The 15,192-nt window shown below is 38.9% G+C and overlaps 2 protein-coding genes across 5 annotated transcripts in view; one reads left to right on the top strand and one right to left on the bottom strand.

Moving 5' to 3' along the window:
• Window positions 1-6,651, bottom strand: part of LOC146360948 (secretin receptor-like) — a 10,562-nt gene extending 3,911 nt beyond the window's left edge. Inside the window, exons 1-9 of one of the 3 annotated variants that reach the window (XM_084921504.1) lie at window positions 6,409-6,646; window positions 6,212-6,311; window positions 5,799-5,909; window positions 4,788-4,894; window positions 3,289-3,398; window positions 3,061-3,193; window positions 2,550-2,703; window positions 2,402-2,462; window positions 2,243-2,312 (exon numbers count right to left, since the gene is read on the bottom strand). In XM_084921504.1, the coding sequence (XP_084777630.1) occupies window positions 2,243-2,312; window positions 2,402-2,462; window positions 2,550-2,703; window positions 3,061-3,193; window positions 3,289-3,398; window positions 4,788-4,894; window positions 5,799-5,909; window positions 6,212-6,311; window positions 6,409-6,477 (915 nt within the window). In that variant the 5' untranslated portion in view covers window positions 6,478-6,646. Of the gene's footprint in view, window positions 1-2,242; window positions 2,313-2,401; window positions 2,704-3,060; window positions 3,194-3,288; window positions 3,399-4,787; window positions 4,895-5,798; window positions 5,910-6,211; window positions 6,312-6,408 lie in introns of all 3 variants that reach the window. The other 2 variants (XM_084921503.1, XM_084921505.1) reach the window with 2 other exon arrangements.
• Window positions 6,652-7,006: 355 nt separating this feature from the next.
• The window catches only part of cfap221 (cilia and flagella associated protein 221), a 29,098-nt gene continuing 20,912 nt past the window's right edge, over window positions 7,007-15,192 (top strand). Inside the window, exons 1-7 of one of the 2 annotated variants that reach the window (XM_084921502.1) lie at window positions 7,007-7,079; window positions 7,369-7,569; window positions 7,710-7,810; window positions 9,425-9,511; window positions 9,637-9,732; window positions 10,109-10,209; window positions 10,411-10,514. In XM_084921502.1, coding sequence (XP_084777628.1) covers window positions 7,440-7,569; window positions 7,710-7,810; window positions 9,425-9,511; window positions 9,637-9,732; window positions 10,109-10,209; window positions 10,411-10,514 — 619 coding nt within the window. In that variant the 5' untranslated portion in view covers window positions 7,007-7,079; window positions 7,369-7,439. Of the gene's footprint in view, window positions 7,080-7,278; window positions 7,570-7,709; window positions 7,811-9,424; window positions 9,512-9,636; window positions 9,733-10,108; window positions 10,210-10,410; window positions 10,515-15,192 lie in introns of those variants that run through there. The other variant, XM_084921501.1, reaches the window with a different exon arrangement.

Genomic DNA, 15,192 nt, shown 5'->3' with positions numbered 1-15,192 from the left:
GCTAGTTTTCGGCTACGAGCCCGACACGGAACCCGACGTATTAGCCAGAGGTCCCTTTACTATGGTTTGGAGCCGCGGAGCTGTTTTATATACGCGCCGAATAGTTTTCTATATGAGATCGCTGCAAAAAGTGGAGCGTTACCTAATACCCACCCTACTGTTACTCATTTTATATTAAGATTTAAAAATCTAGTTGGTATTTGTATGGCGAGTAGCCTTTAGTAATAGTAATCACCTGTCACCTTGACCCTCTTCCCCCTGTGTTAGTTAAAGCCTGTCTTCCCTCGTTAGCTCCTCTCATAACCACTATTATCCATTCCTCCCTTAGTACTGGAATCATTCCTGAATCACTGAAAAAGGCTTCTGTTATTCCAACTCTCAAAAAGCCTGGTGCAGACCCCAATAACTTTGATAATCTTTGTCCTATATCAAATCTCCCCTTTATTTTCAAAAATTCTTGAAAAAGCTGTCGCCTCCCAGCTTCACTTACACCTCAATAACCATAATCTCTATGAACAATTTCAATCTGGTTTCCGCCCCAATCATAGCACAGAAACTGCTTTGTTAAGGATTATCAGTGACCTTCTGATGGCAGCTGATTCTGGTGTCCTATCCATCCTCATCCTTCTTGATCTTAGTGCGGCATTTGATACCATTTCTCACAATATTCTCCTGAACCGGTTAGCATCCATTGGCATTAGTCATACCCCCCTTGCCTGGTTCACTTCCTATCTCTCAGACCGCACTCAGTTTATCCAATTTTAATCCCATTCTTCAAGTCTCCATCCTGTTTCTACTGGTGTGCCCCAGGGTTCAATATTAGGTCCTCTTTTATTCATTATTTACATGCTCCCTCTTGGTCATATATTCCAAAAATATAATATACATTTTCACTGTTATGCCGATGACACCCAGCTCTACATTTCTTCTAAACCCAATTCAACCCTCCCACCTACCTCCCTCTCAAACTGTCTTATCGAGATTAGATCCTGGTTCTCCTCCAATTTTCTTAAACTAAACAGTAACAAAACAGAAGTTTTACTTGTTGGTACACCATCTATCTTAACTAAATCCCACAGTTTTTCCATTAACATTGAACGTTTTCCCACCCTTCCCTCCCCTCAGCTTAAGAGTTTGGGTGTCATACTTGATAATACTCTCTCATTCCAGCCTCACATTAATTACATAACCCGGTCTGCATACTTCCACTTACGTAATATTAACCGACTCCGTCCCTTCCTTACTCCCCATGCTGCTGCCATCCTTGTCCATAGTCTTATTACATCCCACATTGATTACTGCAATTCCCTCTTATTTGGTCTCCCTAAAAGGTCCCTTCATAAACTCCAACTTTTTCAAAATTCCGCAGCTCAGGTCATAACTCGTACTCAGTTCTTCAGCAGCTTCACTGGTTGCCCATAGAAGCCAGGATAAACTTTAAAATCTTACTTCTCACATACAAGTGTGAGAAATGGCAAATATTCGCCTTCAAATTACAAGTTATGCCAGCCAATACATCTTGGAAGGTGAACATTTTACTTAGAAGGCAAACTGTCACCAGGTATGGAGGGTTAAGAGTGTAAAGAGTGACCAGCAGGTCAGCTGATCACAGCCTGTACGCAAAGAAAATCTATGGGAGCTCACATTAGACATTTTTGTCAGTTGTAAGTCTTTTCTTTACACTGAGCCACTGAGACAGCAGATCTTAGGGTTCCCAACACTTGCTTAATCTCACTGTAACCCCTGACTGTTTTTTTCTGTTTAAGTGTGGAGGCAATATAATAGTAATATAGCATATAGTTACCTTTGCCTAAAAAAAGATGGTAGAATTGTCCTTTAGGGAGCTAATTTTACTTTAAGTACATTTCAGAGGCTGTACTTTTTCACTTTTACTTGAGTAAAGTTGAGTCAGTACTTTTACTATCTTTACTTCTACTTAAGCAAAGAATATCTGTACTTTTGCCAACTATAAATAAGAGCACTCATTTTTCCCTCATGACTGGTGGTTGCCAGTGGTTACAGACCATCACCATGACTGTCACATATTCAAAATGGCAGACATTTTCACTTCATGTGGTTAGCTAAGTTGTTAGCTAAGTTAACTTGCTGTTAGCTTCAGATTTAGCTTACACATGATACGTACATCTGTCAATCTAAAAAGTATGTTCAAAATGTGGAATGTTTAAAAATAATCTTTCAAATAAGAATGAAATGTAAGTACAACAGAAAACCAAAGTTTTACAGATATAGTTAGAAGAACTGGCACTCGAAGTATCCACCAAATCCATTCATGCCTCCTGGTTTCCCAACATCTTTGAAAAGAGAATGAGAAAAAACTGTCAAATAATAATACATGACATGATAATATCATAACTGCAAGGCTGAGAGAAACAGACCTTACCCTTCATCTTCATAAAAATATTTTGCACACCCCCAGGAGATGATCACAATCAGTGGCAAACCTGTGTGATGAAATAAATCAGTGACTATAGATCTGAGGTTGAGTTTTAGGAAAGCAGACACCACAAGGTGAAGACGGTTCTTCCCACCCCAGCTGAGGACGATGTACCAGGCCAGATGTTTCTTCAGGGAGAAGAAGGAGCGGTTAACAAGGGTGTATAGGAAGTGGCCCTCCACCAGCAGCCAGCTGTAGTTTGCAAGGATGGAGTAGTTGGAAAACATCAGCACGACCTTACACGGCACCTGCCCCACCACAATTACACAAAAGAACTTGAGTTAGGCTTATTGTTATTCCAAGTTATCAAAAATAGTTTTAGTTCTAGAACAAAACGACTCCGCTAAAATGATGCCTATGCTAGATTTCAGTGAGTCCATGCAGTTTACATCACAACCTCAGTACCAAAATAACTTGCTGCCAAAAGAGCATATTACCACATTCTTTCTTTTGCCTTTACTGCCAACATTTATGCTAAGCTAAAATAAGCCAAGAACTTCTTGGATCAGTTTAACTGAGAAGAAATGACAAAACAGTAACACATTTTTAATCCTATTAAGCCTCAGAACTTGGGTTTCATCAAACAATCGCTGGTCCATCGCTACCGGATAGTAGTCACAGTGATAAATCTCTTCATCTGTAAAGAGCAGAGCATCTCGAATGAAGATGAAGATGGCTCTCAGGCTGAAGGAAATGAACAGTTGAATGTGAATGTAGTTCCTGGTACAATGAAGTTTCCTGAAGAAATATAAACACGGACAATTCGAGGTTAGGAACTATTCATCATCTTTAAGCACAGGGTTGACAGTTATTCAGGCCAAGATGTTGCTCACCTAAACACACAGAATATGGTGATGGCAATGATGAGAGAGATGAGGGAAATTGTGTATCCAACTGTGTACATTGTCTTCACATAGGAGAAATACAAGTGGCTGTCTGAGGACTGAATCAAGAATAGACAACGGTATTCAATTATTTTCCTAAGCAGCAGGATATGAGAATGCAGTATGATATAATATAATGACGGAAACTAAGAATACACTGATAATTTGTCTTATTTAACTGCATGTATTCTGTGCAAAGGTTCATGTCTTTATATTTGGCTAGTTAAATGGAAATAACCAGAGTGATTTATTGAAATGTACTACAATGCACGGAAATGCAGTATGCAAGGCAAAAACTAATTATACGATTCTAGCGAGCTTGAAAGTCAAAATTTGATATGACCGCCATTATTCTTCAAAAGAGCCTGAACTCTCTTAGGCAAGCTTTCTTGTAATTTCTTTAAGTGGTCAGATACTGTTCATCTACTGTAGGTACTTTTGTTTGTCCGATACTCCAGCCTTTTTTCATAGATTTAACACTCGAAGTGGGAATAAATGATGTGCTTCTGTGACAGACAGTAACAAAGTGTCTAAAGATACAATTTTAAATGGGTTCTTTGCTAAATTATTAGTTATGTGTAGACACAAAACTAGTTTATCCCTTGAGTTAGGTGGCTTTTTTTATGCTTGAATAATTAATAAATCAGCGTTCAGTGGTTTAAAATACAAAAACAAAAAGACATAATATCAAGGAGTCCATGAAAAGGCAGATTTACAAGTTTGAGCAGAATTAGAAGTTAGCGGTAAATTAGCTAGCTAGAATGTACTGTAGCTAGCATTTCTAAATAAACCAAAAATGTACAGCAATGCTGTGACTTTGAACATAAGCAAAATGGAAAAGTAAAACTAAGTACTGTTTTAAGGGTCAGTTCATTTGGGCTAGTTGGCATTGGCAATGGCCTGCTATCATGAGCTAGCTTTAGACTATATCAGCATATTACCACAGGAGCAGCTGGGTTAGGTTCAGCGGTTAGCAAAGACAAACACCATCATATATCAGGAAGAAGACACTAAAAATGGGTATCACCTTAGTCATGAGAATACCTGCATAACTCCATCCACAACACGAGCTTAGTCGTTAATGTTTGTGCATGGTCTCTATTAAAGTTGTGGCCCTCATGCTCATAAAAGTGTCGAAAATGACACTGAAAAATGTTATGGCCATGTGTCTATTTCAAAACAAAGAACAAAAGCTCTGAAGCACATTAAAATGACAGGAGCCTCATCCAAAGCAGTAAATGCATGGGTCTGGAAGCAGAGCTGTTTATATCATCACTTAGCAAGTGAGATAAGCATTGGCTTTTAGAAGAGTTCCCATGAGGCACTGTTTTTTCCCTTCAGACTTGAGCCTGTTTCTGACATCTGACAGTTTGATGACATCTATCTATCTATCTATCTATCTATCTATCTATCTATCTATCTATCTATCTATCTATCTAAACACCAACCTCTCCAAGAAATAAGAGACTTTCATTGAAAGAGTAGCCACAAGCATCTTCGTGTGGAATGAGCAGGTCTGTCCAGCCATTGTTTGTGCAGTTGCGATGCACTTTACCTGTAAAAAGCAATAAAATAACACTTGAGTTTTGTCTTGGTGTGCAAACTGCACTGCTATGCACACACACACACATATATATATATATATGTGTGTGTGTGTGTGTATAGCAGTGCAGTGCATATATATATATATATATATATATATATATATATATATATATATATATATATATATATATATATACGGCCGTAGTGATCGATGTAGCGGTTCCGAATGACAGCAATATCAGGAAGAAGGAACACGAGAAGCTGGAGAAATACCAAGGGCTCAGAGAAGAGCTCGAGAGGATGTGTAGGGTGAAGGTAACAGTGGTCCCCGTGGTAATCGGAGCACTAGGTGCGGTCACTCCCAAGCTAGGCGAGTGGCTCCAGCAGATCCCGGGAACAACATCGGAGATCTCTGTCCAGAAAAGCGCAGTCCTGGGAACAGCTAAGATACTGCGCAGGACCCTCAAGCTCCCAGGCCTCTGGTAGAGGACCCGAGCTTGAAGGATAAACCGCCCGCAGGGGCGTGCTGGGTGTTTTTTATATATATATATATATATATGTATGCTACTTTGGGAACCTGTGTGTACAAAGAAAGAAAAAAAAAAAGAACCTGACATCTGTGTTTATTGTATAATCTACCAAAAGAAATGCAGAACCTTTTATTTCCCTCTTCAGGCACTTCAGAATTTATCAAAGTTATCTCCCAGAGTAAACCTACCACTAAAATGTTACCCGGTGTCTTATGTACACATGTATTTTATGGCGTAGTGTTTGGATAGAGACCCTGAGAGGGAGTAGGTGTTTAATTTCCTTATGAAAACAAATTAGGTTACTGGCAAATATTTAACAGGTGCAATGTAGTATAAATAATAGGTGCAAGTGAGTGCTGGTGTGTGTGTGTGTTTGCATAGTACCTCCTGAATTAAAAAACTCTGGACAAAGTTGTGAAACAGTTTCCCCAAGAAAAGCCGGTGGCCAGCAGTTCAAGTCGTCCCACATTCCCTTGCAGTGCACGCTGTTATTTTCTTAGTAGATCAAAAACAAATATATATTTCAATTTTATAGTAGGTTTTGTTTCCATACAAACAATGGAGCCACATTTTAAAATGTGAAACACGATCCACTTCAGGATTAATATTTGTTGCAGTATGTTATGTAACCAGCAGGTGTCGATAAAATACCGTTAAGTTAAAAAAAAAAAAAGTTTAAAAATCTCATTAATTTCAGATATGACTAGTATTCCCTCTTGGCACTTTCCACCAAGCAGCGGTCCTTGACATGTCACGACAGAGCGGAAAGAGACAATTTAGAAACCGTATTGACTTACCAGCTGTTTTGTGTGATGTTGAAAGTAGCAAATCTTTCATGCACTTTTCTTCCTCTCTCATAAGGCGAACATTAGGATGACAGACTGGTGACGATTTTGCCTGTTTTTAAGGAAAGATTACATCGGGCTCTGCTGATTTATCATAGATTTAAAAAAAAAAAAAAAAAAACTAAACAAGCATGCCTCTTTTTTCTCACCTGTGGGAAAAGTAAAACCCAAATAAGTCCAAGTTTTATCATTAGGTCAAAAACTTTGATTTTCTCCATTAAAATGTTTACTTGCGTCCAAATCCCAGGGTGTATATATGATTAGAATGAAAAATTAGCATGGCTGCTATACAGCAAATGCGTGAAGTCGGAAAATCAAACATGCGCCTCTTTGGCTTGATAATCACGCAGGGTATGCCTCAGGACAGTGTGATAGGGGCTTTTATCAAGGTCGCGCTAATACAATGAAAACGTCCTTTACGACTTTCAAAGTGTTTATTTATTTACTGTTAAACGTAGTAATATGACATCTGCGAATATATTTAGCAACATATCCATAGAAAATTTAAGTTTTAATTAATTTATATATATTGATTTACTGTGTAGTAAACGTATTCAAACAAATAACAGCACGTAAGCTTGAAGCTCGACTTTTATTTTGAAAGTAAAATGTTTAGCTTCCCGCCTAACATCGGATTGTTGACGTGTGTAACAACACAGGCAGCCGACGAATCAGGATATTTGTCCCACCCCTTCAGAGTTTGGTGGTCACCACGGTAACGGCCGCGTTTGACAACAGCAGTAAGGTGTTGAAGCGAAAATACACGAAACACGACTGCTGTATTTGAATAAATAAACGCACCCGCCTGTCTGTTACATAAGTAAGTCCTGTTTTTTTTAAGAGGCTTTAACAAAACTATTTATACGAAGCTTTTAAAGTTATTTCGAATTATTCATATTAATAGTCAACAGTACATGGGTTATTTGCAATTTTTAGCATTCCTAGCGTCGCACATGAGTTTGTAATTTTTCACTTTTATAGTGAATGCGTCAATGAGTCTAACAGAAAGTGACTTTATTAAATTAACTCTATTTTCCTTACATAAAAAAATAAAAGAGAAAATAATCGCCGTGTTTCTTTCATAACCCTTCCTCTGATGATGCCTTCAGATTTCGCAGTGACTGTCCTCCGACCGTCTGTCGTCCCTCTCGTGAGGAGCAAGGGCTCATCTTTTGCCAGGATGGAGGTGGCTCTGTCTGGGCCACAGACGCTCTCAGAGCCCCTGAGGAGGAGGGCATCTCTACCTCTGAGCCAGCTGGTGGAGGCGACCCAGAGCAGAGGCAACATCCCCAATCATCTGCTGGAGTCAAGTACATATTAACCATGACCTCTGAAATCCTCTATAGAATTCATAATTGTAGTTTTCTGGAAGCAGTGATACTAAGTACTTGATTTTACAATGACAACTTAGGTTGAGATTTCTGTTTATTTATTTATGTATTTCTTGTAGAAATCTATGCTAACCTGAAAAGCAACAGCCTGATCCAAGCAGAGCCCTCTGAGCTTCACTTCAGTGGCTTTCAGCTCCGCAAGGATTATGTAAAAATCCTGGTGAGGAAAGTCCTGCTGTTTTCCCTTGCTACTTTCCAAAAAGCAAATGATGTAGCTAAATCACAGGGCAGGTGTTATGTGGTTTTTGTCTCTTTATTTTGGAGTTATTGTAATAGGAATGTACTTGATAAATGTGACATGTGACACCTCATTTGAGCAGGTAGCTTAATATTAATGGTTGTGAAGACACTATATAGATGTGATTGAGAAGATAGTGCTCAGATCTCCTCTGTGGAGAATTACCACAGCTGTGTCAGGCAGACAATAGAGATGGTGTTGGGTCAAGGCCTCTGGTTGTTTTTGTTGAATTTTGCAGTCAGCACTAACCAGACCTCAGTTTTGGCACCCACCAGAGATGTGGAGTTGCTTTGTGTCTTATTATGCAGTCAAACACAAATGTTTTACTGTAGCTAAAATAAGACTGTTATTATAATGTGAATCATGAGTGGGGACCTACAATGAAATATACGAAGTATATGAGATTTATCATTACCAGTTTCAGTAACAGCGAGCATGTTGCGTCCAAATGAATGCAGACTGTATTTGTTTGACAGTCTGTTATATTTAAATAGGCCAAAATACGTCTAGCAGCTAAAGGATGACAAATACTCTATTTGAAACACTAGTTCAAAAAAGGCATTCTGGCTATTACTGAAGTAGCGATTAAGTGTAAATATGCCTGCAGTGCTTTTCTCTTTTCTCCAATCCCCGTTTGTATTTTCCATCAAATTTCTCCCACTTATTGGATGTCGCCAAGCTGCCAGCTCAGGGACAAATACAAGTTTGTGATTCATCAATAAAACTTTTTGATTGAAATGCAAAAAAAGATTTCAAATACATTTTTTGGATTTGCGAACAAAATTTTTTGGTTCACACTTTGATTTCAAAGGAAAATGTTTGAATTAATTGGATCCACAAGCAAAAACAAAACTTTAGACTACAAAAAAAATTCTGGGGTTTCTAGTTAAACTTTTGGATTCACACACAAACATTTTTTTTTAATTCAGAGACAAAAATGTTTTATTTGAAAACAAAAACTTGGAAGGTTTGGTTTCTAATAAAACCAACTCATTCAAAAACATTTTGAAACATTTTGTTTGCTAATAAAGTTTTTATTTCAAAGGAAAACTTGCAAACAAAACTTTTTTGGATTCACAGACAAATATTTTTGGTTTGAAAACAAAAACATTAGATTTGATTTTGATTATGAAACAAAATATATAGCATCTAATTAAATCTTTGGATTTGAATCAACTTTTTTTCTACAAATAAAACATTTTTAAAACATCGTCAGTACTTTTGCTCTAAAGTTTCTTTTTGATTACAGACATTTTGTGCTTGATTGCATTTTAAAGAAACAGTAACTTCAAACACAAACAGATTCAATTTGTATTTTCTTTACAAAACATTAAAATAATTTTAAGAATCCTATCGCATCATCAAGTCCTCTCATTTGGTTTCCATTAGGCTAATTTAAAGTGAATGGGGGACTGATTTTACACACTGTGAGCATGGTTGAGCACTGTAAGCACCAGGAATATGGAAATGGCTTTCTCAAGTGCACATTTTAAGTGGAATGAATGATTTTTTTCCTCTCCTCTTCCTCTCCATCAGAAATTAATCAACATCTCATCTGAAGTTATGAATATTCATGTAATTCCCACCCAAACCAAGTACTTCCAAACAACTTATACCAAAAAGGTATGTTTTTTTTTTCATCGTTCCAAATTGCTGACCTGAATATAAGATTATAACTCCACTTGGCCATGAGTGCAATCAGTGTTGTTTCTGATGATTCAGTCTTGTTCCATCTGTTTTTCTTCCAGTATCGACTCATCCCAGGCCTCGCCTACACGCTGAAGGTCGGATTCTGTCCTGATGAGTGGCGTTACTTCTATGACTGCATTCGAGTTCACTGTAAGGTTAGGTTCCAACAGTTTCTGTGCCATTGTGGGCACTCTGTTACTGTTTGGCAGGGAGTCAGCTGCAGTGTGCTAATGCTGTTTGTTTTGTGCTTAAATCGTTCCACCCAAGGCATTAAAGAGAAGTTGATTTTTCGCAGAATTTACACTGTGACTCCCTGCAGGAGCTAGCTGGTGTAACATGCATCTTATCTTACTTATGGAGTTTAGCAAACATTTAAACAAGCAGGATTTACTCCCTGCTTTAACTTATCTACCTCGATCTTTACTCTGAGAACTGTTTTCTTTTTTCTCTGTGCTTCTTTCACACTTCATATCCTCTCTCTTATGTTTTCTCTTGATTTTGTTCATTCAACCTGCCTACACCCTTTCTCAGGGGGAAGATAACCTGTTAATTCCAGTTCATGCTTACCCTGTCATCGATGACCTGCACATCCCTACTCATATCGACCTACCAGCTGTAGCACTCAGACAAAGGTGTGTGTGTGTGTGTGTGTGTGTGTGTGTGTGCTTCATGTTAGTCTCTATGATGGACTGGTTTATTTTGACCTCACGTCTGCCTGAGGTCTTGCCTGTCTCCTTGTATTCTTCCATGCAGCCAGCCATGATTTCATTCACCCATTGATGTCAAGTCATAAAAAAATAATATCATCTCTGTCTTTTTTTCCTTGTCGCTAGCGTTTGCCATGCTATTCCTCTGAGATGTAGCTGTCCCATTGGCTTTGAGTTTCAAGTGCATATTATTCAGCCCCATGAGTCCTTCTCCATCCACCCCCTCACAGGTAACCATTCACTGAATGTTTTCTGTTGTTGACTGGGTTTTTTAACAATACAAAAATCTGAATGTTCAGATTAGAACATATAAGCAGTCTAATCTTTTGAACGATTACTAATGGGCTGTAAAGCACCACATCTTGGGCACAGAAGGAGCAAGTCTGCGGGACTGGCTCTCAGTGACGCAAGCTCTCGCAGGTTCTGAAAATTCTGTGTTTAGACAGTCATGCTGACTTCAGATAAAATGTTTCCCAACTTTAAAGCTCTAGCTGAGGAGTTGCAGGTAATTCAAGTGAGCCTTCAGAAGAAAATCAAGCCAGACTTGTGAAGTTATCAGTCCCAGTTTGGTCTCTCCAATGTAGAGGTCTGGGCATTCCTTGCTGCACTGTACAGCATACACCACGTTGTTAAGTTTGTGTTTTGGAGTTTTGTCTTTCGGGTGAACCAGTTTCTGTCTGAGTGTGTTGCTGGGTCTGAAATGCACTGGGATGTCGTGCTTGGAGAAAACCCTCCTGAGTTTCTCTGATACACTGGCTACATAGGGGATGACAATGTTGTTGCGTCTGTCTTTCTTATCCTCCCTCGCTGGTGTCTGATCTTCTTTTCTGTGCCTCTTTGCTGACTTTATGAACGCCCAATTAGGATAGCCACATGTTTTAAGTGCTTCCTTTACATGTGTGTTCCTTCTTTTTCCCTTCAGGCTTAGAGGGAACATGTTCTGCCCGGTGGTGTAGGGTCCTAATTACTCCAAGTTTGTGTTCCAGAGGGTGATGGGAGTCAAAGAGGAGGTACTGGTCCGTGTGTGTGGGCTTCCGGTAAACTTCAATGTTGAGGTTGCCATTCTCTTCAATGTCCACAGCGCAGTCCAGGAAAGGCAAACAGTCGTCCTTTGTGTCTTCCCTGGTGAACTTGATGTTTTTATCCACAGCGTTAATGTGAGCAGTGAAGGATTCCACTTCTTGTGTTTTGATTTTGACCCAGGTGTCGTCTACATATCTGTACCAGTGGCTGGGTACTCTTCCTTTAAAAGCGCCAAGAGCCTTTCTTTCCACTTCCATCCATCCCATCCCATCCCGTCCTTTTCAAGGTCTTGAAGGCAAGCTATAACTTTCTTTTTGTAGCTGCTTGTGGGGTCTCGCTTTAGGGCTTTGTAGGTATCATTGTCACTGAGGAGAGCAGTGATCTTTGTGTGGTAATCCGTTGTGTTTGGGACCACGGTGCACCTTCCCTTATCAGCTGGTAAATATAGTGATGTTGTGGTCTTTGCTCAGGGAAGCGACGGCCTTCTTTTCTTGTATTGTGAGGTTAGACGGAGGGACTTTGGCACTGGAGAGGGTGGTTGAGACTTTCATCCTGATTTGCTTTGCTTCTGTCTGTGATAATTTATTAATCCGTATGGTGGTTTCTGTGGCTGTGATGAGGTTTTTTTTACATTTATCAAAACAAATGTAAACAATAATGATAAAAAACAATCAAAAATGAACACGGTTAAAGGTACTAATAAAAGTTACGGGTAACAGTATGATTATAAATCACATTAGCTAGGCTAACACTTGCAGCTTGTGTCTCAAACAAACATTGAAGATTCAAAGTTCCATAATTCTGTAGATATTCACCATTTTGATAATAATGGTAGACTTTTCAAAGAGACGTTCATACTGAAATAAATGTACAACTAGGCTGGCTTTTGTTTAATTTTTCTCCTCTTGTGGACGCAACCCATAATGTGGGTTTCTTCTGGATAATTTATCAAACATGGTTTTGTGTAAATAACATGAGAATAAACTATGTAAATATTTCTTTTGTTAGATTTTTTCTACATTGCCCTGTGAAAAGTGTCCCTAATTAATGAACAGCGGTAAATGTCTGAGTTTTACCGGGAAATAAAAGTGTAGGGAATTACAGTATCATATTTAGCCTAATAGATTAAGGATAAGCCTCAGCAGAAAAAAGCAAGTGTCCTGCACTTCCTCAAAACCTCAGCCCAACGTTGTGCATGCAGTAAGTCACTGCAGGACTTGAAAGATTTCTTCTGCTTCCACATGCTCAGAATGATCAGCATTCATGGTCTGGGAAGCTTCATAACGCAGGGTGAAAAAGCACTTGGATCTGAATCGCAGCTGAGAGAAACAAATGAGTTTCTCCTTTTGGAAATACTTTAGTGTATTTTCTCCTTTAAGTTTACGGAAGAAACAGGTCCACTTCTCAGTAGAGCTCAGCATTTGTAGTATAACACAACAGTATCTTTTTGGTCATTTGTTATTCTTTTATAGTAAAGTCATTACCGAAGCCTTCTTTGATCAGCCCAGTAGTCAGTCAGACACATTCATTATGTTTCAGAATGTTCATTTGAACTGATGGTAGCATGGATGGTAATGCACTGCAATCACTGTGACATTAAATAGTAGGTCAGCGTAGGTGTTACCAGTGACACAAATGAAAGTTGATTAAGTGATGTGACTGGAACTGTAGTTAGCTTACAGTATTGATTGTTTATTCAGAACTTTTAAAGTAATTTATTGTTTTCACTGCTAATTAACAACAATAATAATACATAATACAATAACCTTAATTCATAATTTCTTCCCTTATGATGGATTGTTTATTCATAAATTTTTAACTCTCAATCCAGTGATCCTAAAAAACTACTGGACTATTATTATTATCAGTTTATTGTAAAAGCTCCCTGAAAAGCAGAGAAGACCATGTTTGTCACTATATTTGTCACCAACGAGACAATATTTGTCCTGTGTTGGCTTCATTTTATTGCATCCTTGTTGGAATCCTGCTCCTCACATTCACACACACTCTTGTTTCTTTTAAGATTAGACTCAAAACTTTATTTTTTTGATAAAGCTGATAGTTAGGGCTGGATCAGGGTAACTGGAACCAATCCTTAGATGTACTGCTATGGACTCGCACTGCCTGTGGGACTTCGTGTGATGCACTGAGCATTTATTTTCCACTCACCTCCTTTGACATCCCACATGTTTATATACCACTGCAGCACGTCACTAAATTTTAGCCATCACTCTCCCTTAGTCTGTGTTTTGTCCTGTCTCCCTATGCTCTTTTTCTTCCCCTCACCCCCCACCAGAATGCTGCCCCTCCGTGAGCCTGATTCTGCCAGAGGTTTCTTCCTGTTAAAAGGGTTATTTTCCTTCCCACTCTCATCAAGTGCTTGCTCATAGGGAGTCTTTGATTGTCGGGGTTTTGCCTTGTCATCTTGAAGTAACTAATATTGTGATTTGGAGCTATATAAAGAAACCTGAACTGAAACTGAATTGAATATTTTTACATATATTTTAGAAATATTTTTCCCTTTTTTACTTTATATTCAAATTTTTACTATTTTAGGAAACTATTCAGAGGAAGGGGTGGGCAAAGAAAAAGTGGGATAGTCAGGGAGATGAAGAAAATAAACAGCCGCGGTGAGGTGCGCGGGGAGCAGTGTTGGTCCTCACTCAAATAAATGAACATATGGCTCTTCTTAAAAGTAATGCAGTATGGTACTTTATTACTTACCGGAGAAGGTAATTTGTTATGCTGCTCGTTACTCTGTAAAATGACCTGAAACACATAATCTTTCTTTTAATATTTGAATATGAAAACAAAACTGAAAGTACAAAGCAAGCTGAAAACCAGCCTAAAGTTTGATTCTATCTCGCACCTGTCCTTTTGTCCAATAGAAAAGTAATGCCCATATCCACGCTAGAGACGACGTCGTTATTTTCCTCGTCCGGCACACGAACTGAAATCAGCTGATTGTAGTGCAAGTGCGTAGGAAGAGAAAATGCATGTTTGTTTGATTGTTTTTTTTCTTTCTATCCATCTGGTGGGCAGATAAATGAAGAACCTTTGTAACACATTACACCCTATTTGGGCTCAAGGTGGGATTTCATCAGGGATCAGCTCTGAGCTCCTTCTTGTTTGCAGTAGTGATGGACAGATTGACAGATGAGGTCAGGCAGGAGTCTTCGTGAACTAAGATGTTTGCAGACAACATTATGATCTTTGAGTGAAGGGAGCAGGTGGAAGAGAACCTGGAGAGATTGAGGTATGCTCTGGAGAGAAGAGGAATGAAAGTCATTAGAAGTAAGACAGTCTAGATGTGTGGGAATGAGATGGAGACAGGTGTAACAGTGAACCTGCAGAGATCAGAGGTATTGTGAATGTAGACGAGTTTAAATATCTGGGGTCAGTCATCCAAGCAAGCGCACAAGAGAGTGCAGGCTTGGTGGAGTGGGTGGAGACACATATTGGGGGTTATTAACAGCAAGAGTAAAATCAGAATCAGAATCAGAATACTTTATTAATCCCTGGGGGAAATTATTTTTTGTTACAGTGCTCCATTATAAACCGACATTAAGACAAGACAGACAATACGCTAACTAAGAATAGTACAATATATACATATATATACATACATAAGTCACTCATAAATAAATAGCTGGAAAAGAAACGTGTAGTTGTAGCAGTAACCAGTGTGTTAAGTGGATGCGTTGTACAGGGAGATGGCCACAGGCAGGAAAGATTTCCTGTGTCATTCAGTGGTGCTTTTCGGTAATCTCAGTCTCTCACTGAACGTGCTCCTGTGACTGACCAGCATGTCATGGAGTGGGTGGGAGGTGTTATCCAACATTGTCTTTATCTTGGACAGCATCCGCCTCTCCGACACCACCTTGA

Source organism: Perissodus microlepis, chromosome 23 (assembly GCF_051167445.1).
Source record: "Perissodus microlepis isolate ML-2025 ecotype Zambia chromosome 23, ASM5116744v1, whole genome shotgun sequence".
NCBI lineage: Eukaryota > Metazoa > Chordata > Actinopteri > Cichliformes > Cichlidae > Perissodus > Perissodus microlepis.
This window is presented reverse-complemented; position numbering and strand designations above follow the sequence as displayed.